The sequence below is a fragment of the Alosa sapidissima genome, chromosome 12 (assembly GCF_018492685.1).
Source record: "Alosa sapidissima isolate fAloSap1 chromosome 12, fAloSap1.pri, whole genome shotgun sequence".
Classification (NCBI taxonomy): Eukaryota; Metazoa; Chordata; class Actinopteri; order Clupeiformes; family Clupeidae; genus Alosa; species Alosa sapidissima.
In genome coordinates, this window is record NC_055968.1 from 4,784,698 (window position 1) to 4,806,308 (window position 21,611).

Genomic DNA, 21,611 nt, shown 5'->3' on the forward strand with positions numbered 1-21,611 from the left:
TCTGTACACATAAAAAAAAACTGACATTTTAAATTGGTTGTCTAAATGCTGTTAAATGTGTTTACATTGTTAGATTTTAGTGGTTTTCTGTATGTCATTCTTTTGGTTCTTTGTTTAATACTGCAGAAACTGCGAGGACAGGATGTTTATTGTAAGCAGACAGAATGTTGTCACCTTACAATAGCAAATGGTGTACCTAACTAATTGTTCCCCCACAAGACGACAATAAGGCTATATCACTGTCTGTTTCCCCCTTCCAATTTGACCCCAGACGTGAATGTATATTCTGGTATTATAATTAGCCAGGAGTTTCCCAGATCTTTGCTTCAGTTTCTTACCTTGGCTTCACCTTGCAACACTGTGCTGTGCTGTGCGTACAACAGGGTTACCAGAACTCTGTTGTTACATCCAGAATAAAGAACTATTCTTTCGCAAGCCAGCCTCAAGTTTTACCTGCTCTTAACTACACTGGAATCTACTCGGTCAACTGTGTCTCCATTTGGAATTAAGGAGACAATTTTAATAGCATTCTTCAACATGAATGACTTTAGAGGCTTAACATTTCCCTATAACATTTTTAAGTGCAGGATTATCTTAAAGTTTCTATACATTTTGTTTTTTGTTTTCAGGAATCTCATTTCTTCTCAACTTATGTTTTAGGAATAAATAGGAAGAAGAGAGAAAGAAAGCAAACAAACTTAATTTATAACTATCAAATCAAGAAGAAAGTAGCATTGAGAAGTAGTTTTTTCTTAAGAAGTGTTTGTGAATCTGACCCTCATTTCTTGTGGTGTTTTTTTTAGTGTAATTAATTTTTTTAAGCACCATATATTGTTAAATGACATGATGTTAGACAACCAGGATGATGGTAGTTAAGCTTTTGCAGTCTCAACTATGCTAGTACAATGCAATGCATCATAGGTAAAATATTTGGTCATAATTGGTTATATTTTACTACATATTAAATGCAAGTTGGTTGATAATAGAGAATGTTTTCACATGAAAAAGAATCATTAAGCAAAGAGTCATGACATGATATCTGTGACACAATATCTTCTTAAAAGGTGCAAGATATTCCCTTGTTTTGTAGAACTGAAAGTTGGTAATACTCTGAATTATGTGGCATCCTGTTCTTTCTGCCAAAATACTGTCATGGGATTTTAGCTAACCTCACTGGATGTGGCTACAAGAGGAAAATTGACTCCAGACCTAACAGGATGGTACAAATTGAAAGACAAATAGCCATAGAAAACTTTCAAGGTGAAATCCAAGGTCAAGGTATATCAATGTCTGATCACACTGTCGGTCACTTTTTGAACAACAATGGGCTCCTTGGAGGTCTCCACTGTTTAAAGAAAAACCTAAAAATCCAGACTGGAATTGGCTAAAATGCATATCAAGAACATTCCCTCTAGGAGAAATGTCCTTTGAACAGATGAGACAAACCTGGAACTTTTTGGGAAGTCACGTCAGCTCTATTCACAGCTGAACACATGAATGTGTCCAAGAAAAGTACACCACACCATTACAAATAAAGGAGGCTCGGTTAAAGGAGCGTTTTTTCACATAAATCTCTGTTTCGCCTGATTTTTAAAATTATGCCCCCAGAGTGTAGCACTGTTAACTGTCAGTTTTTTCCCCCACTGTACCAACAGTACTAGGTGCCCTCGAGAAACAGATCTATGTGAAAGAACTGCAAACTTTGGCTGTTGAGAAACAAAACACTTTTGGTGTGTGTTTTCCTTTAAGTGTTAAGGTGCTGCTTTGCTGCGTCCAGGGTATCTTGAATCTGTGCAGGGCACAATGAAATCTCAAAACTAGAGGGCATTCTGGAGCAAAGCATACAGCCCAGTGTCAGAAAGCTTAGGCTCAGTCACAGGTCATGGGTCCCAACAGGATACTGAGGAAAACAGACAGCAAAAAGTGCCCTTCTATAAGTCCAGACCTGAATCCCATTCTGGACATTTCACATCCCTGGAAAGAGCTCAAAAATGCCGTTTGCTCAAGAAAAGTGGGTAAACTAGATGGTCTCATTCAAAGCTTTTGTTGGCAGTGGTTGCCTCTGAACACACTTTTAGGTAAAGGGTATTATTGTTTTTGTCCATACCATTTTTATTTGTTTCATTATTAAAAAATATTCTCTTGAATGAAGAATGAGAGTGAAGTCTGATTCACATTAAACATGGAATAAACAATGATGAATGCTGATTATTTTTGACATTTTAAATTATTTCTAACAAATATAACCAATTACTGTATATTGCTATTACCAAGAATGATATTTACAAAGCATAAAAACATAAACATAAACATAAAAAGTCATTAAAATGACATTAGATCTTTTAAAAATGTACATGCTTAAATATATATCTGCCCAGCAATGACACTACATGCACTTGCACTTGAGGTTTTGCTCATCTTCCAAATTACGGACCCTGGAGACAGTAAACCCTATCAGCAATTGCGCAATGAAGAATCCTCCAGTGCAAATCTTGACACTTTTGGTAAAAGAGAGCGAGAAATTGGCATCGTGCTATTGCCATTTAGCCGGGGGAGAACCATCAACAACGTGATACCTTAATACCGGGAATGCTTTCGGGAATGCTTTCGGGAATGGTAATACCGGGAATGTTTTCATTTTCAGGCTTTAGGAATGATCCTCTAACATTAGGCTACGCAAGAGGTGGTGCAGGTGACACAGGTGCGCACAGGTAGACTTCCACAACGTGTCTATGAATGAAATCTGTAGACAAGTGTGTGGAGACACATTTTGCAAGTACTAGCTAGCTGCTTGATCTGATCCGATTTATGTTCATTGCCGTGATTTCATTCAGAAGTAGCCTATAGTGATGGGCGAGAGCCGTACATCAAGCCAGTCACGATCTTCCTCCGTGGTATGATTCGCAAGTAATGTGGACAAGCTTCATCCAGGTTGATAAATCGACACAGATGACGCATTCATTTATTTTCTTTCCAAGCCTTGTGGTAAGAAAACTCTCAAGGGGATGTTTTATTGTGATCAATTAAAAAATAGCTTACATTTCCCACATGCCTCCGTTTTCATCTTTACGCGAATCCTATCATGCGCAAATGAGCCAGATTCGATGGGGCAGGCGCCGGTGTAACCTATGACAGGCAGCGAATGACAAATCAAAGGTCAGCATTTCTGTGATCAGCTGGGTTCCCTACTGTACCACAGCTGAAAACAGCGCTCTCGAGAGAATGAAAGACTGCGCTCTCCAAGGTAAGGAAGAAGGGCTTTGTTTTTGTATAATTGCTTCCAGTTTAACATCGAGCTGTATTTGCGCGCCATGAAAAATAATGTCATGTGTTTTGTGTCGAGATTTAAAGTATTACATAATAAGCCGCCTTCACCGACATATATGCACGAATAGTCGTTAGATGCTCTGTTCTATATAAAGCGTTTCAGGCCAGCTGATACAGCGCAGTTCCGGAGTTTGACGTTATGTCTGTTTTTGATAATTACGGGGAATTCCCACTGAATTATGAGTGACATTTGAGCATAGCCTGGCGGCAAAGGTGTTTGGTCTATTTCTAGTGTAAGGCCCTTACGTTTTCAAGGGTATGCACAGCCAATGTGTCTAACCAGTGTTTTGATATTAAATCCCGACTTAAAAATGTGTAGAAGATAGGTTACGGTCTGCTCCCCTTTTATGTTAATTGCAATTATTCAAGTAGGCTATCATTTAAATGTGTGGGCCTATATGATTGTGGTCTGTTGCTCGTGCACCGCAGTGTCAACAATCGTGCAGCTAGTGAGCCTGTAGCCTATGTGCACGAATTCCCCGTTTGTCTAAAAGTAAATGAGACGTAGGCTAATACTCGTTTTTCTAATTACTGACTATTTTATAGCTCAACACATATGGTCCACTACTGAGGAAAAAATAGCTCACATATTTAAACCTTTAAGAAACGGAAGTAAGCTATAACCTAATGCCATGGATGAATCGCGTCATCTTATCCTCGTCTCTATTGGGAGATGCGTTTAGATGGGTAGGCAACATGAAGCTAACCAATGATCGCGGTCGGATAGGTTGGTCTTGGGTAGCCAAGATGTCAGCGCATCCTCGCGCACATGCACCTGATGGTCTTCGCTGTTTTCCTATTATAATTACGGCGATTGATGGAATAAGTAATTGGTGTCCTGCCAGTGTGTTACAGAATTGGTTTATTTGACGTCAAGGGGCTAACTACTATGCGAACTACTATGCAGTTGGCATTACGCCATAGGGCTCATTCCACTAGCAGCCATCAGGATTCCTGAGAGAGCCTTAACCATACTTCTGCTTTAAGAGATGAGAATGTCGTGCATGATAGGCTACTGCTGGTGTAGCCTAGCTATATAGGTGTAGGTGCCGATATAGGCTTGTGTTGGTGTATACCTTTATCTCAGATTCGGATTCTCAGATTTTTAATCGTTCTATATGTTTTGTTTCGCATGTTCCAGTTCTGCATCCTACAGACAGCCTACCACCAATCTTAATTGTGCTATTTTTGTTATATTATTCTGTCATTCTGTCATAACGACTTCACTTGAATTACAAAGCAAATTAAAGTCCACCCAGTCCATTACTACCCAAACAATTCCCCCATCCCCCACTCTGCAAATTCTTCATCTCAATAAAACGGTAAAGAAGCCCATGTAATCATTAAGCCATCCACTCTTACCATCTGTTCCTCACCTAATAGGAATACATCAAATTTAATTGTTCTTCCTTTTGGGTGTGTGTGTGTGTGTGCGTGCGTGTGTGTGTGAGGGAGATGCTCCATGTGTTCTGCATGCTCCACACATGGCATAGTGCAGTGACTTAGCCAGTTCCCTTCTGAAGATAATATTTGTTAACTGGCACTGATATGAATTTAGCAATTAGAACACTTAAAAAATATCACTAAGAAAAAAATGTATAATGTGTAATGGCTAGTAATGTCATCTTTTAGTTGGCTGATGACACTGTCAGCACAAATAGAAGGCTGTTTATGGGCTTGAGGAGTTGTAACCATCACAAGATCTGTGTTAAACAACAACTTCTTGTTAAACCAGTGCCTCATTGACCTCAGGAATAGTGCAGCTAAACTCCATGGTTCAGCAGTATCTGAAATGGGAATAAAAAATGAAAGAAAAATGTTGCATGCTTGCGTTCGGTGGTCTCCTTTGAATAAGACCTTCTTCTATCTTGGTGTAGGAGAAGATATGTGTGTCTGGCCTTTGACTGAGATTGGGATGGGTAAGATAGAGAGTTGCCTGTTAAAGACATATGCAGTAAGCAGTCTGATAAATAAACACTGTGTGCTGAGCACTATAGGACCTGCTGGTTATGGTGAACTCTTGGTCTATTTATGTTTTTTGATAGTCTCATGCAGAGGTTGTAAACTATTCAACCTGAAAGAGAACTAGAGTTTGTTTTTACAGTGATGGCATGATGGCATTCATAGCCACATCCATGTTCCTATTCAAGATAAAGACAGACCTTTTGGCCTAATTTGGTGTTTATAGTGTGAGTGTTTTCACATTAGTCCCTTGTCTCTGTGGAGAACAGTGCCATGATTGGAGTGAGTCTGGCTCACACATATTGCCATTCCACTCGCTCTATGGGGGGCATTTCCCCAACGCTGTGTTCTTGATTTGTCCCTCTTCCCCTCTCCAGCCTCCTCCTCCCTGAGAGAGTTGCCCTGGCTGTCTCTCTCCAATGAGAAAGCATCCGGACTCAGTTGTTGCCTGGCAATCAGGCCAAGGAAGGAAGCATGTGGCCTAATAGCGAGTAGCTTGCATGACTTAGGAGGTAAATCTGCCTCCAAGGGGGGAAGTCTGGATGTGAAGTGCCTCCACTGACAAAGCACTATGTGCTGCATCACAGTGATGTCTCAGGGGCCTCCAGGCTATTTCGCCTCTGTAATCCTACCCCCGGAAAGACACAAACAGAGCTCTAATTGTCACGCCTGCTCTCAACACTGAGGATGGTATTTGCCTCCATACAGACAAAGAAACAACTGAGCATACTGTACATGTACAAGTGTTTAATTCTTAACTGTTTAAAAACGTTTGAAGGAATTTACAAACATAATCATACACATCATCACTTTTGTAGCCTATATTTTGAGGGGTGAATAGCAATTTGTTAGTCATATAGCCTAGTAGCAGTTATATACAATATAATAGATCAGACTAGGATTTTAAAGAACGTATGATTTGTTGTAAAATACTTCACAACACCCCTTAAAACATTGGTGATATTACATCATGTACGAGGAGAACAATGGAGCAGGCGATCCTCGGTCTCCTACTGCCGACATGGTATTGTCGGGATTGGTCTTGAGCCAACCGTGAGCCTGAAAGGACCCGTTAACTCAGTGGAGACTGGCTGTCTGCGAGTGCGTGAGTGTGTGTGTTCAGCGTAGTAGCCTAAATGCGGCTCTGGATGACAAACCTACCCTTTCGCTCGCTAGGAACAAGGGGACGCTGAATAATCAGGATACCGTGGATTATTTCTGGGTCCGACATCCTTCAACGGGACATGTGCATCTCCTCCAAAATCTTCTAGCTCGCGTTTCCTTTATTTCTATGCGATTTTTCCTGTTGCTGTATTCGCTGTGTCCATGAGCCTGCTAAGTGGCTATAAGAAAAAGACCAGTTACGATGGATATGAATCTTTGCAGTTGGTCGAAAGCAGCGGAGACTTCAATAACGGGGGGAGAGGCGGCGGCCCATTCGGCGGCAGCTTGACGGCGGTTACCCTCGGCTCCAAGGCAGGCCCAGCGCGACCGGACGACTACAGCACCATGGACAGCTCAGGTAAGCGCAACGATTAGCACAGACGCATGCTGTCGTTTTAACGTACACGACAAAGGTGTTGGTGGTTCTTCTGTGCTTTAGAGCAGTGGAAATATATAATGCACATATTTTACTTATCCTTGCCTACTTGATTAGCCTACGTAAGGAAAACTATGTGAACATTTAGCTCAGTCTATTGCGTAGCCTATGTGAATAAGACGCTGGCTATCTCTGAACATCTTAGATATAAGAACGAGCAATGGCAGCAATACGCACAATAGCCTACATTTCAGTCATGCTTATAGCATTTATCTCAGGTTATCCGGTTATACTATAACCCTACCGAAAAGGAGAAGTGTTGTATGTCATGTCAGTATAATAAAACAAAGCACCAGTGTTGTTCAGCAGGTGTGTACAGTGGGATATGGTTAAGCCAGCCGGTAGATGCTGTGGCGTGCTGTGATGGTGTGATACAGAGTGCTAACGTTAGCTCTTGCCTCCTACCCCACTGCAGTGGCCTGATAGCAAACAGGCCTTAGGGAATGACACTGACTGAGGAAGGAGAGAGGGAGAGGTGGTAAAGGGGTGGGGGTAAGAGGGGGGTACAGATGAGAGAAAGAATTTCCCCTTAAATGATTTCAGGTAACTCTGGGATTGTCACCGCTGGCATCTGCAGTGCTCTAGTAGTCCAGTGATGTTGCTTTGTCTTGCTTGTGTCCGAACCCCTTCCTATGGGTTTGTTTGGTCATACAGATTAGCACTAGCTGTGCCCTCCTGGACCATGAGGTTAAAGGTTCCACTGACATCCTTGGACACTGGTAGTGCACTTTTTTTATCCTCTTAGAATGTGTTGTCTCAGATACTGTGTTTTTCTCAAGCAGTCTGGCAGGCAGCAGATGGGCTCAGTTTGAAGCCGTTATTGTCTGCTATTAATCCATATGAGCTAGATGATATGATTGTTGCATTGATCACATAATTTTGTCAAAGCCTCCTATTCCTAAACCTGTAAATTTATACATATGTGAATTCACTATTAACTATGTGTTCATTATGGTATGGCTAGGTTTGCCAGAGCCCTAGCCATTGACAAAAACGATACAAAAGAGTATTGGGTTTATAACAGATACAATCATCTTATAGGGTCTATCAATTTCTCGTCTACTTGCAGCTCAATTGTGAGACATTAAAAGAGGTTTAGCTAAAAATTTACTACGTAAATGCTAGCTTCTGTGGGCTGTTAGTACTCAGTGTCTGCCTGTACTCAATCCATAATTCAGGAGGCAGGGCAGTGTCCTGTGACAGTCCACAGACACACAAACGCACGCACACACACACACAAACACATACACATACACATACACACACACACACACACACACACACACACACACACACAAACACACTCTTTTCCCCTAATCCACAACACACATGCATATGCATATTCACACATGCGCGCACACACACACACACACTCCTTTCCCCTATCTCGCACACACACACACACACACACACACACACACACACACACACACACACACACACACACACACACACTCTTTTTCCCTAATCCACAACACACATACATATGCATACACACACACACACACACATACACACACACACACACACACCTTTCCCCTATCTCGCACGCACACACACACACACACACACACACACACACACACACACACACACACACACACACACACACACACACAGAAAAGCTAGACAAGGCCCAGGTGTGGAGTGATACTCAACAGGGAGAAGGGTTACAGACAGAAAGTTGAACAGAGAGCATGCTCATGATTGTACATTTATGATTGATCTCCATTCTCCACCTGCTGCCTTTGTGGGCCTCCTGTCAGGGTGGACACTAATGTAAACCCACACATGTACAAGGATGCAGCATATACACCAACACCACATTACATCTGCACAAATGTAAACAGGCACACCTGCACACACATCAGAATACTCTTTGTACATACAGGTAGTTGAGTGTGTTGGAAAGTAGGTACATACTCTCTCTCTCTCTCTCTCTCTCTCTCACACACACACACACACACACACACACATACACATACACACTCATACACTTGTATATACTTACATAAAAAACACATGCACACACATGAAACCCACACATCAGAGTGTCAGAGGTGTCCTAGGCTGTGTGTGCTGTGAGGATGAAAGAGTGTTGGGTGTGAGTTCAGAGACTCTGTGAGCTCTCCTAGACGTGGTGGCAGAGCCTTTCATGTCCTCCCGCCTCCTCGGCTCTTTTGCTCGGCTCCACGCGCACACAGGAAGTCTCTTGTGCCCCGTCCAACAGGAAGCCCTCTATGGCACCTCTCCCCAGGCCCAAAAGGAAGGGCCACCCTGTTTTCCTTCATCTGATGTCCTGCCATGAGGGAGCCAGGCAGGGTCGCCGTGCTTGCTAACCCACAGTGGACCAACATAGCCATGTGAATCAGGCTTCATCAGCCGTGGCTCAAAACTGCTGAATATAGATTGCATTACAATTTAGAACATTAAAACACACAGCACACCAATGTGCATAATGACAGTGTCAGTGTATTTCAGAGGAAATTGTGAAATATGTGGAACATATTCTGCTATCCAACACTATAGAACTGCATTGACAGTCTCATTTGCACACGTATTGATTCAGAATGAGATGCAGCACAGGTTTTGACACATACAGATAGTCACAGGTACATACAGTCCAACCACAGACCTGTATCTGCTCCATGCACACGCACACAGGTTTATGGTGCAGTGATATGTAGCAATGCAGACAGAAGCTTTGAGGTAGCTTCTGTCCTAATGACTGCAGATATTGGGGGGGGGTTCTTGGTTATAGTGGTGGTAGATTACACTGTGAGTGTTACAGTAAGTGTTCCATAAGACCATTAATCTTAATGGATTCTTACTGTGCAGTTCTGTATGTGTGATGATTTCCGGGTGGAATGAAGCACAGCAGCATTTGGAATGATGAAACAAACCCAAAGTCATGCAAGGAGAGAGAGAGAGAGAGAGAGAGAGAGAGAGAGAGAGAGAGAGAGAGAGAGAGAGAGAGAGAGAGAGAGAGAGAGAGAGAGAGAGAGAGAGAGAGAGAGAGAGAGAAAGAGATCTATTGGGAATGTTTTGAGCCAGGCTTCAAACAGGAAATCTGCCACAAGAAAGAAGTTTGGAATGTTTCATGTTATCCAAACATGACGAGTGATGTCTTAAAAATACCCTAGGACTCACAAATGGTCATGGCTGTAGAGTGATGTGTTGATATCAGTTGGTTTCTTATTGACAGTATGGTTTTGGCATAGACCAAATTGGCATTCCAGACCCTATTTTTATTCTTTTCATCCTTTTGAAAAACCTTACATTATTCATTATTATGAGAGAGTTGCAGTGTTGCAGTGTTGCATGCCTTTACAGTTTGAACACTTAATTGCCACTGTTGCCTCATAGCCATCTAATGCCATAATTCTATTGCTGTGCTATCTATAGCTATACTTACTGCACAAAGCCAGTGCCTTGAGTTCAAGTCAGTCAAGCCAGGATGAACCTTGCAGCTGGTTCATAACTCAACAATGTTGGGCACTCTGTCCGTCCCCTGTGTCCAGCCTGCTCTAGTCTGTGTGGTCTGGCCTGCTGCTGCTGCTGCTGGCATGTGAGCTATGGCTCCTGCCCTACTGCGCCAGTGCCTGACTGGCTTGTTAAAGAGCCTTGGACTACGAGCCTCGTCCAAGAGCTCCAGAGGAATGTCCGTCCTCTTCTCACTTCCTCCTCCGCTGGCCCAGTGATGACCCAGCATGACCAGAGAGCAAATCAATGTTGCTATCAGCAGGTCTGTTGAGGCCAAAGCCAAATTCCCTCTTCTGTTTTGTGTTGTGGGTTTCTTAAAAGGAACAGATGATGGGAAAGATGAGTGTTGTAGAAGGGCAAGGTCTGGGCTGTCCAGTCATACCCTGACCTCCTCTCGTTCACAGGGTTAGGTTGCAGTCCTTCTCTAGTAAAACTCATTCAGCCTATCAAAGCTGTCACGAGCGTCTTAGGCAGGGATTTTGTGTCAGGCAGTGTAAGATTAGGATTGAGTTAAAACCTATAAGATGATCCCAGAGGGTGGGGCTTGTCAAGCCTCAATGTAAACCTCTATGGCGATATGCACTAGCCATTAGCTTGTCATTCTGAACAACCTGTTAAGAATACATAGAGGAGGATGGTGACTATTCTGATACTGATGGATAATTCCCTAAAGCTGTGTTCCACATCAGATGTTTCTGAGGTGAGAAATTCCCAATGTACAATTCACGGAGATTGCCAATTTATATTTGGGCCACAATTAGAGCAAATTAGCCTGGGAGTTTTTTGTGACCTATGTTTAGGTCACTATTATTACTGAATATTTTTAATACACATATAGAAACTTTTTAGACCTTAGGTCATTTTTAGACCTTTGGATATTGACCGGTCTCTCTCTCTCTCTCTCTCTCTCTCTCTCTCTCTCTCTCTCTCTCTCTCTGTGTGTGTGTGTGTGTGTGTGTGTGTGTACGTGTGTTTGTGTGCTGGTATGGTGTGTCTAGAAAGAGAAAAGGTTAAATGTGTTGAGTGGGGTTGGACTGTGATGACTCAGATGCAGACTCTGGCTGTAATCCAGCCTGGGCGGATGGACTTCTCCTGACATATACTCTCTGTTCTCTCACATGCCTCTACCCACACAGATTCTGCTCTCTCCCTCAAGATGACATGAACACACACCCACACACACACACATACACACACACAAACAAAAACACACATACACATGCACATATGCACTCACTCACTCACTCACTCACTCACTCACTGAGAGATACAACTTTATGATCTTGATGATGACAGATGCTAAATTCTCCACAGACCCAAGGATCCTGAAGCTATTTTGTCTTGAGGGGCTATTTGAGTGTGTGTCTGGGAACGACCCTAGCAATGACGGTCAATTCAAAAGCTTTGTACAGTTAAAGCTGAAAATAGTTGTGTTTATTCAGACACAGACATTCCGTGGTGAAAATTTGTGTGCTGGTTTCAGAAGAAAAACTGTCTTGTCTGCTTCCAAAATGTCAATATGTTGTTCCCAGAAGTGCCAAAGTCATGACTGACCAAGAGAAATGTGCTGTGGCTAGATAAGACTGAATTGAAAATATGATGCTGTATTGTAGCTAAGCTAATGTGCTTCAAAATCTGACATTCTCTTCCTATTCAAATCTTCAATTTGAGTACGATACACAGTCATTGTCTGTGGGATTGGTCTTGTTGTTTACATCTGTATAGTTTGTGTTGTGAGAGTTGTGTATGTGTGTGTGTGATAGTGCGGGTTAGATTCTTGTCTCTGCTAACTCTGTGGTTCTTTCTTCAGATATGGATGCCAACTATGGGGGAGGGCTCCTAGACATGGTTAAGGGTGGAGCTGGGAAGTTCTTCAGCAACTTCAAGGATAACCTGAAGGATACCATCAAAGACACCTCCAGTAAAGTCATGCATCAGGTGGCCACGTAAGTGTGAAAGTGCACACACACACACACACACACACACACACACACACACACACACACACACACACACGTGAACCTAGAAGTGTGACATAACACCTACATGACACAAATAGATTATATAACCTATGGAATCTCAGTATGAAACCACATACTATAGGATCCACGCAGATTGGTACAGACTTTCTGCACTACTAGTTCATGAGCCGTTCTCCTGCACAGAAACAGTGAGGGCTGATTGAGAGGAGAGAATAGGAAATGATAGGAGGTTTAAAACGTGCTATTTACTGTCATGTAATTGTGCAGAACAAAAGAGCGGAGAGGAAAGGGTTGAAAGAAAAGGGTTTGGGTGGACAAGGGAAGGAAGGAAGGTGAGAGGAGGAGGACAAGGAGAAGGAGGAGGATGAAGGCTGTGCCTTTGCTGAACTCTGTGTGCAGGCCTGACACTCCTCTCACAAAGGGGCCTCTGTGTTTGTTTGTGTGTGTGTGTGTGTGTGTGTGTGTGTCTGGTGGCGGACTGGCTTCTCTGCATGTGTTTGTGTGTCAGGAGGTCTTCACTCTCTCTGTTTCTTTTCTGGTCACCCTCTATGCTCTATGCACATTGGATTTTCCTATTTCTTTCTTTCTTTCTTTCTTTCTTTTCTTGCTCTGTCATCCCTTCTTTCTTTCCAGCTGTAATGTACACATGTACATATAAGCGTGACAAACTTTCAACATATTTTTGTCTGTTTTGTCAGTCTTTCCTCTCATCTCCTCTTCCTCCCTCTCTCATCTGTTCCCCTTCTCATTCCCTCCTCTTCACTCCGTCCTTTCTGTTATCATCCATTATTCATGTCAGGTGCTGATGCCAGATAGCCACCTAAGCAGTGTGAGGCGTGCATGGGGTTTCATGTCAGTGTAAGGTTGTTGTGCTGTGAGGTGTCCCATCTAAAGCCGTGGATTATCCACTGACTTCATAAAGTCCCTGGTCTTTCCAGTCAGTCTATTAGATTGTAATGCAGTTTTTTTTACCAGTGGAATCTTCTTTCGTTCTGTGCTGAAGCTGTGAATTTGCAATGGATGTGGAAGAGGAGTGTTGCGTCTCCTAATCACCTCTATTTACCTCTCTGTTTCCCTGCAGTTCTCTGGGCTTGCTTAGACTGCTCTCCCAGGTGCTGTGGGACTGTGCTCCTCCCCATTTAAATTGCAGTAGAATACCCAATTATAATGAACTTATTATACTTAATAATGCCCTTCGTGATAATGTACCTATTAAAGTATTGTACCTCTTGCACTTCTTCAGTCTCCTCCATCTGGTGCTAATGAACAGTGATTTATTTATGTTTTTACATGGACATGTAAAAGCATAAATCACATTGATTGGATGTTGCCGTTAGTAGTAGACCTAGTAGCACCTATGGAATTTTGTAAATATGCATCTTGAATAGATGCTATTTCAAGTCATGATACATGATGGGCTGTTTTGGGTCTGTCCTTCAGCAAATGGTTTTTATTTTCTACCTCGTTCAAAAAGTCACAGTCTCCTTTTGCAAAGCGTCTGTGGTGCTCTGTGGGGATACATTATTTTCTGTAAAGTCTAGCTGTCCTTGGCCTCTCCTGCACAACCCATTCATCTGTGATGGGGGCCCAACAACTTGGTGCTGATCTATTCACTGGCTTCTTACAAAGCCGCATGGGCTCGATAGAGTTGTATGAGATTGTTAGGTGGAGGTTAGGGCCGCTCAGTATGTTTTTAGAGTCATTAGAGTTGCACCATCAGCATTCTGCAGTGATATTCTGTGCCCCAGTGCAGCAAAATAAGAAAATAAAAAATAAGAAATGACAAGTTTTCACCTGTCAGCATAGTCCTGTAATATAGTCGCATAAAACATTAATAAACTGAACAGGCATTTACCAGTGTAGTGTATCTGTCCTTGAGGGTGTGAATTCGTGGGGGTGTGCACTGTATATACTGTGTCGCGGAGAGGCTGAAAAAAAAGCACTTCCACCCCACATTACCAATTCTGGTCTTGTCCACCTCAGAGCTGCTGGTCTTATTTGTCTGTCTGAGGGAGACAGACAGCAGAGCCACTACAAACATTCCTTTGTGCGGAGCCATGTTGGCTCCATAAGGACTCGCCCCTCTGCAGTTGCTTGTTGGAGACTTTCTCTACAGCCCTCACTTGTAACACTGAAGGCTAATATAGATGCTGTTCACACAGTCATCTCATTAAGGGGATTGTTGCTCTCACCAGGTGATCCGGTTGTTACATAATCAGGGCCATGCGTGTAGTGTGCCATGTAATACATATAGGTATCTTATCTTAGGTTACATAATGCAGGACATACACAATTATAATGTGTATTACACATACATCAACACAATTAAATGAACATGAATGATTGATTATGATTGGAAATAATATTAATAACATAATAATTGTTAAAGAAATATGTTGTGAGCTGCAATAATTCAATCAGTAACACAGAACATTTTTAATTTGAACAGTAATTCTTTTTATGACAGTGGATTGTTGAATAACAGTGGCCTTAAAATTTTAACATAATAACTCTGAGCATCGTGTGATTTTCTCCTTGGTGATTGTCTAGGTACACCAAAGGGGAGCTGGACATTGCTTACATCACTTCACGAATCATAGGTGAGTTGTCCAACAGTGCTAATCAGGGAAAAGCCACACTGATGATTTACTCTGCGTCCTCCTGCTGCTCTCACACCTCCAACACTGTGCCTGGACGTGTCTGTAGAATATATCCTTTCCTCTCTATTGGTAACATGTGTCTGCAGAATCTATCCTTTCTTCTGACTGAATGACTAGCATCTGTCCCATAACTATTACATCTCCACACTTGATTTTCCGCTGTGGTTTTTGCTTGTCACATGAGTTCCACAGAGAAAGGTTAGTGTATTAGTGTAAGGCAGACGGACTAAGACATAAGAAGAGCGATGAAAATGTTGCTTGTAGTTAGTGGGTTTGATCCAGCAAGACCACTATTGTTCTTCTTAAGTTTTCTTTATTTCTTTCTTTCTTATTCCTTTTCACCCACTTTTTGTACGAACTACTGCTCCTAGATCGTTTGAGCTATCGACACGGTTCCAACTCCAAAAATTCAGGCCCGAACCGGTGTAGCTTGCTTGTTACTTTCGTGTCACTGGCCCTTGTCGTTTTCGCGTTATTCCCATTTTTCAGCGTTTTTTGGGCCCATTGAAATGAATGGCGGAATGTTCAAGGATTCTAATTTCGATTATGACATCACAGCTCTAATGGCTTAAGCTTGCACCTGGCAGAGTTCTAAGCCATCTGGCAGAGCTCTAATGGGCTGGGCTGGGTTGTCTGTGTATATGAAGGTGTGTGCATGTAACTTTTGACCCGTATGTCCGATTTTCATAAACAAGGTACCGTTGGAATCCTTGGATGAGGCCGAGTTCCATGCCCCTGATCAAACCCACTCTTGCAGTTCCTCGGAACCGCAATTCTAGTTTTCATTTACTGCTTGGCTGCTTGAGGGGAACACTGGCAATTGGTCTATTTAATTGCTTTGGATTGTACGTATTTGATGAAAAAGCTGTCTCTACTGGGAGGACCTTGTGTTTCAGATGTATGTGCACCTTGTGTGTCAGGTGTATGTGCACCTTGTGTTTCAGGTGTATGTGCACCTTGTGTTTCAGGTGTATGTCTCCCAGCGCCTTTGCAGGGTGTCTGGCCGCTCTTCTCCTGTGTCTCCTTATTGTATAGGCTATTCGTCACCTCATATCCTGTATCAGCTCTACGTTTTACATGTAGAAAAGCAACAGAAATTGATGAACTGGGCTACTGGAAAATAAGGAGAGGTTTCTTCTTAACCTTTAAACACTGTTCGTTGCTACCCCCCTTAATTTACTGTTCGCGGTCAAATTTGACCGAGCAGTTTTAACTGCTCTTAAATACCAATACCATGACAAAAAGTATTATTTAATAGAACAGTATTGTAAACAGACCCTTATTAGAACATTAAAAGCTACATCATGTGTGTTTGTGTGTGTGGGTTTGTGTGTTTCTGTATGTGCGTGAATGTGTGCGAACACTGGTGGTTTACATGCACAGTGGCAACATGACAACATGAACTGTGAGTGTGTAAGTGTGTGTGTGTTTGTGTGTGTGTGTGTGTTTGTGTGTGTGTGTGTGTGTGTGAGAGAGAGAGAGAGAGTGAGTGTAAATGTGTGTCTCAAAAAACAAACGTTTGCATCATGTAAAGCAGACCTGTTGGTTACCCAAAATAATAAGGAATTTTAAATGTAAAGCTTCCAATGCATATCGCCCCCATGTGTCCGAACCCGACTACAATTTCTAAATATTTGTCCCAACCCGACCCGTCGGGTCCCGTCGGGCTCGGGTCGGGTAGCCACACTCTAGTGTGGGTGTGGGTGTGTGTGTGTGTGTGTGTGTGTGTGTGTGTGTGTGTGAGAGAGAGAGAGAGAGAGAGAGAGTGTGTGTGTGTGTGAGAGAGAGAGAGAGAGAGAGAGAGAGAATTTGTAGTGGTGTGAGTGTGTGTCTAGCTCAGACTCATCTGTGTCTTAGGGTTCTGAGGCCTGTGGTGTACCATGGAGTTAGGGTCTTCTAGGCTGTTGAAGCTGTTTAGACTCTCTAGCTCTTGCGAAGATTCCCTAACCCATACCCTGCAGCCTCCCTCATACACGTGTTTTGCTGACATGCACACCCACACACACACACACACACACACACACACACACACTAACTAATTCTGGCCTACTTACACCAGGTCATTTCTGCATTGTAATCTCAAACAGAAACAATTGGCTTAAAACATCAATGAGGCACAGGGGACCCACTGCTGGTCTAGGACAAACATTAGCCATATTCACAATGACTCCAATCAGTATCCCCCTGAATGCTAATCAGAGTTAGTAAACAAGCACCTCTATTCTAGACACTGTCTCATAATAACAGCTGCCACTGTAATTTGTGTGAGGCAAATAGAGATGAAGGCTGAGGTTCTCTTAGACAATATTGTCTTTCTTTTGAAGTCCATATAGCCCAAGTACAATTAATATGAAGTCACCAAATTCATCCACATGACATTTACATGAGCTTCTTTTTTTACGAAATTGCTCTCTATCTGTGTCTGTACTCTGTTAGTGATGACGTATCCTTCGTCCGCTGTGGAGATGGGTTATGCCAACCACGTGGAGGACATGCGCTCCTTCCTGGACTCACGACATGCTGACCACTACACTGTCTTCAACCTGTCACAGAGGAACTACCGCGGAGCCAAATTCTCCAACAGGGTGAGAGTGCTGGCACAGTGGCCAATCTCTTAGCTGAAAGGACTACATCAGGATGGCTCGCCTGGTCTAACACTAGCACGGCCTCATTGTATACCTCAACATTCAGATCAGTGTGTTGCCATTGTTAGTGCTGGTTCTTTCCACCACATCTGGAACCAAGTTATTGTGGCTACAAAGATGGAAACACTTCACAACATCACTGCCTGTAGTTTTCTGTATAATTCAGGAGAGGTATGTTACAACAGTTTTAAAAGTGCTTAAAGCTCTTACTAACTCGGTTCAGATGCTGGATAGTTGATTGGTCATCATGGCTTTTGAATTCTTCCTTTTAACTGAAAAGTTGAAGTCACACAGTCATTTTATGCATTCTCCTCCCTTAGTCTTAGTTGTATTACCTCTGAAACAAATGGCTAATGTGAAACACCTATATTTTATATGCTGGCTTTGTCAATGCTTCCATTAGGTCATCAATTACAACATCATGATTGCCATGTTTTAGTTATATGTTGCATGCCAAGGGATGTCGTTAAGCAGGCAGGAAATAATTCTATTGCTTTCCAAAAAATGGTCATACTAAATTTCAATAATTTAGCATTATGTTTTGTTGTTGGTATATTATTGTTTTCTGTTATTGCTGCTACTGTCTTACAGGATTTTAAAACAGCTACTCTGTTACAGCGTTGTGGAAATCAACCTAGATGTTTACCCCACCCCAAACACACACACACACACACACACGAGCAGACACACACACACACACACACACACACACACACACACAAACACAAACACACATTTTCTTCCTTTATCCATGTTTAATGTCTTCTTATGTGTTCTATGCCTGCCCTCCTATAGGTTTCTGAATGCAACTGGCCTTCCAAACAAGCCCCTAGTCTCCACAACCTCTTTGCTGTCTGTAAGAACATGCACAACTGGCTCAAACAGAACCCCAAGAATGTGTGTGTCATTACCTGCTCGGTAAGCGGCCATCACCGTCAAATATAAATTCTCTCCTGCTTGCAAAGCAGTCAACAATTCTGGCAAAATGATGTTGAATATTTGTTGTTATTTGAGCCCAATCCAAATACTCTCCTCCCTTCAGTGCACCTGAAGCAACTGGTCAGTTGGCTAGAACGGTAACTGGCTTGATCTGAGCCACTGTGTTGGTCTCATGTACAGGGTCAGGACTAGGTTTTGGAGTGCACACAGAGAATGTACAGCTGTGAACTGTGAGGAACAATTTGATGAATTTGACACTAAAGTGTTCAGATCAGATTTGTGGATCATCTTTAATCTGATTGTATCAAATCTAATTCTGATCATGTTTTTTTAGTTTTGTCTGGAATCTCTGACATACATAGTAAAGCTAGCACCACCTGGAGTGTACCATCTAAACATTTTCAGAATTTCCTCTAGGCGATTCGGCAATGTCATCATATTCTGCAATATCCTAATATGACATTCTGAATGAAATGAGATATGAAATACATTTTTTATGGTTATTGAAAAGTTTGGATTGTGTACATGGTAGGGTATACATTATTGACCTTGATGCACATTTAATTTGAGCTATCTGCATTACTTTTGTGTTTCCTATTGTGCTGGATCAGCGCTGCTACCGTCATAATAAAGAGAGGCTAGAGCCCTTTTTAAACAGCCAACCCAGCAAATAAAATTAAATGTTTGTTGAGAGTGAATTGGCCTTGATGGAGAAACCATGTCAGTCTGCAGGAATGTTTGACATGCTCAGTCCTGTCACCCTGCTGTCTTTATCTGGGGTAGTGTTTAGCTATGCTATCAGCACACAGGCACATTGGGGGATTAGGAAACATAATTTTTCTTGAAATCACACTGACTGTGTATGAAACATGACTCACCAGGAGGAATGTGAGGAAGCTGATTGGACTCGTTCTGTTCTCATGGCCTCCGCTGACCCTCTGGAGGTTTATTTGTGTCTGCATCTCATCTATTAATAGCAGTCGCCTCTTCCTGTTTATTTTGATGTCTAGCAAAACCCATCTCAGTTGACATCCGTGAAACTACAGTAGGAGTGCCAATGTGACTGACCTGTCTAGTCCCTGTTGCCCAGGTTACTGCATACCTGTCAACACTCCCGTTTTTCCCGGGTTTCTCCCGTATTTCAAGGTCATCTCCCAGCACTCTCCCGTTTTGTTATTTCTCCCGTAATTTGCATGGCCATCAAACTTCATTTTAAAATCATTGATCCATTCAGGTTGCCAGATTGTGTATGAAATACACCCTACACATACACGATCACTTAGTTTCAATTTCAACCGTTTTCTCATAGGCTAAAACCTGGCAACCCAAAACCTAAATAAGGAAGCGGGTGCCGACTGCGCAGCCTGATACTCGTCGTAAGCAAGCGGGCTAGTTGAATGGCCTACTCCAGAACTAGCTGTTGTGAAATTGTTGGGAATTTAATTGATTAACACATCACATAAACTGTTATTGAGTGTTGTTGATACACTGAACTTGTGCCCTCGGAACCAAATCTAACAGCAAGCAGCTTTGGAGTTTTGGAAGTAGGCTGCAGGCAGGCAGCTGGTGGATACATAACTGGCATGCGTAAGGTAATGGTAAGGTAAAAGCAACGACCGAAATGCAGTGCTGAAACACGTGTATGAAACGTATTAAATATGCAAACACAGATCCGGTATAAACACAAAAAATCTCCCGTTTTTGGAAAGCTAAATGTTGACAGGTATGGGTTACTGTGTGATGAGCTTGATCACTCTTTGTCGGCTCATAGTTGTCCAGCTAGATGCTATTACTCCATGGAAGGATGTCTCACTTCAGTCACTGACAGTGTTGCTGCTGCCGCTCTTGTTCCGCTCAGGATGGCAGAGCTCCATCAGGTGTGCTGGTCTGTGCCATGTTCTGTTTCTGCCACCTCTTCGCCAACCCCGTGCCCGCCATGCAACTGCTCAGCGCCAAGAGACCCGGCTCAGGCCTGTGGCCTTCTCACAGAAGGTAGGCAGGCAGAACTAGTAGGAACTGAGTTTTATAGCCTAATGACACAAAACACCTCACACTTTTTCATGTGTGGGACATGTTATGTTGCTCATGAGCATAAATCACATATCTGGTAAGCAGTTGTAAAGAATGCAGAACAATGCAAAAGAAGACTGTAACAAGGAATGCAATGGACCAGTTAATCACATGTCCACGTGTAATGCTGTTTACATAAACTGTGGGCATGGGTCATTAAGTTGATGAATGTGGAATCATTATGCTATTTGGTGTTGGTCCTGTCACCATCCATCATCAATTCACTCTCCCTCCATCTGTCTCAGTAGATAAACTGCACACTGAGATAGACTCAAACACTACAGTCTCAGTAGATAAACTGCACACTGAGACAGACTCAAACACTACAGTCTCAGAAGATAACCATGGTGACTGAGACAGACTCAAGCACTACAGTCCCCAGCAGTACAAGAAGGCACCCAAGCCTGTGTGTTTTCTTTCACTTTTTTTCACTTTTCTTCAAATATCATCTCAAAGGGTGTCCCAGAATTTGGTGTCCACAAAAAAGAACTTGAGGGCTTGTCAAGGATAGGTTGTGCATGCAGAGATTTTATTTGCTAAATTGAGCAAATATAGAAGGTTCATGTTTCTGGGTCTTGCACACCAGTCTGTTACTTATATCACTAGTCTGTCAGTTTCATGCTGTGTTCACATCAGGTCAGGTTCAGGACTTTTATGTCTTAAATGAACAGTGTGTTGCACAGTGTGTTGCTCTTGTAGCAGCCAGTCTACATAATTGTGCATCCTTGCATTGTGGTCTATACTTACAGAAAAACTCATTTCCAAAGTGACATCTACTCCAGGGAAAGACAATTGAGTACTTCTATTTGTTGGATAAGGTTTCGTTTAGAAATTCTAAAACTGATAGTTCCTGTCCTTGATTGTGATTGGCTGAGTCGTGTTTGATGCAGTTGTAAAATGCAGCATAAACATACACCTTGACCGCATTTCGTTCTATATTAGG

At 42.5% G+C, this 21,611-nt stretch overlaps 1 protein-coding gene across 4 annotated transcripts in view; it reads left to right on the top strand.

Annotated features, from left to right (window-relative positions):
• The first annotated feature begins 2,614 nt into the window (after positions 1-2,614).
• dnajc6 (DnaJ (Hsp40) homolog, subfamily C, member 6) overlaps positions 2,615-21,611 on the top strand; it is a 35,528-nt gene continuing 16,531 nt past the window's right edge. For 3 of the 4 annotated variants that reach the window (XM_042057594.1, XM_042057597.1, XM_042057595.1), the window contains exons 1-6: positions 6,342-6,811; positions 12,183-12,318; positions 14,905-14,954; positions 17,451-17,599; positions 18,455-18,577; positions 20,457-20,590. In XM_042057594.1, coding sequence (XP_041913528.1) covers positions 6,616-6,811; positions 12,183-12,318; positions 14,905-14,954; positions 17,451-17,599; positions 18,455-18,577; positions 20,457-20,590 — 788 coding nt within the window. In that variant the 5' untranslated portion in view covers positions 6,342-6,615. Of the gene's footprint in view, positions 3,245-6,341; positions 6,812-12,182; positions 12,319-14,904; positions 14,955-17,450; positions 17,600-18,454; positions 18,578-20,456; positions 20,591-21,611 lie in introns of those variants that run through there. The other variant, XM_042057598.1, reaches the window with a different exon arrangement.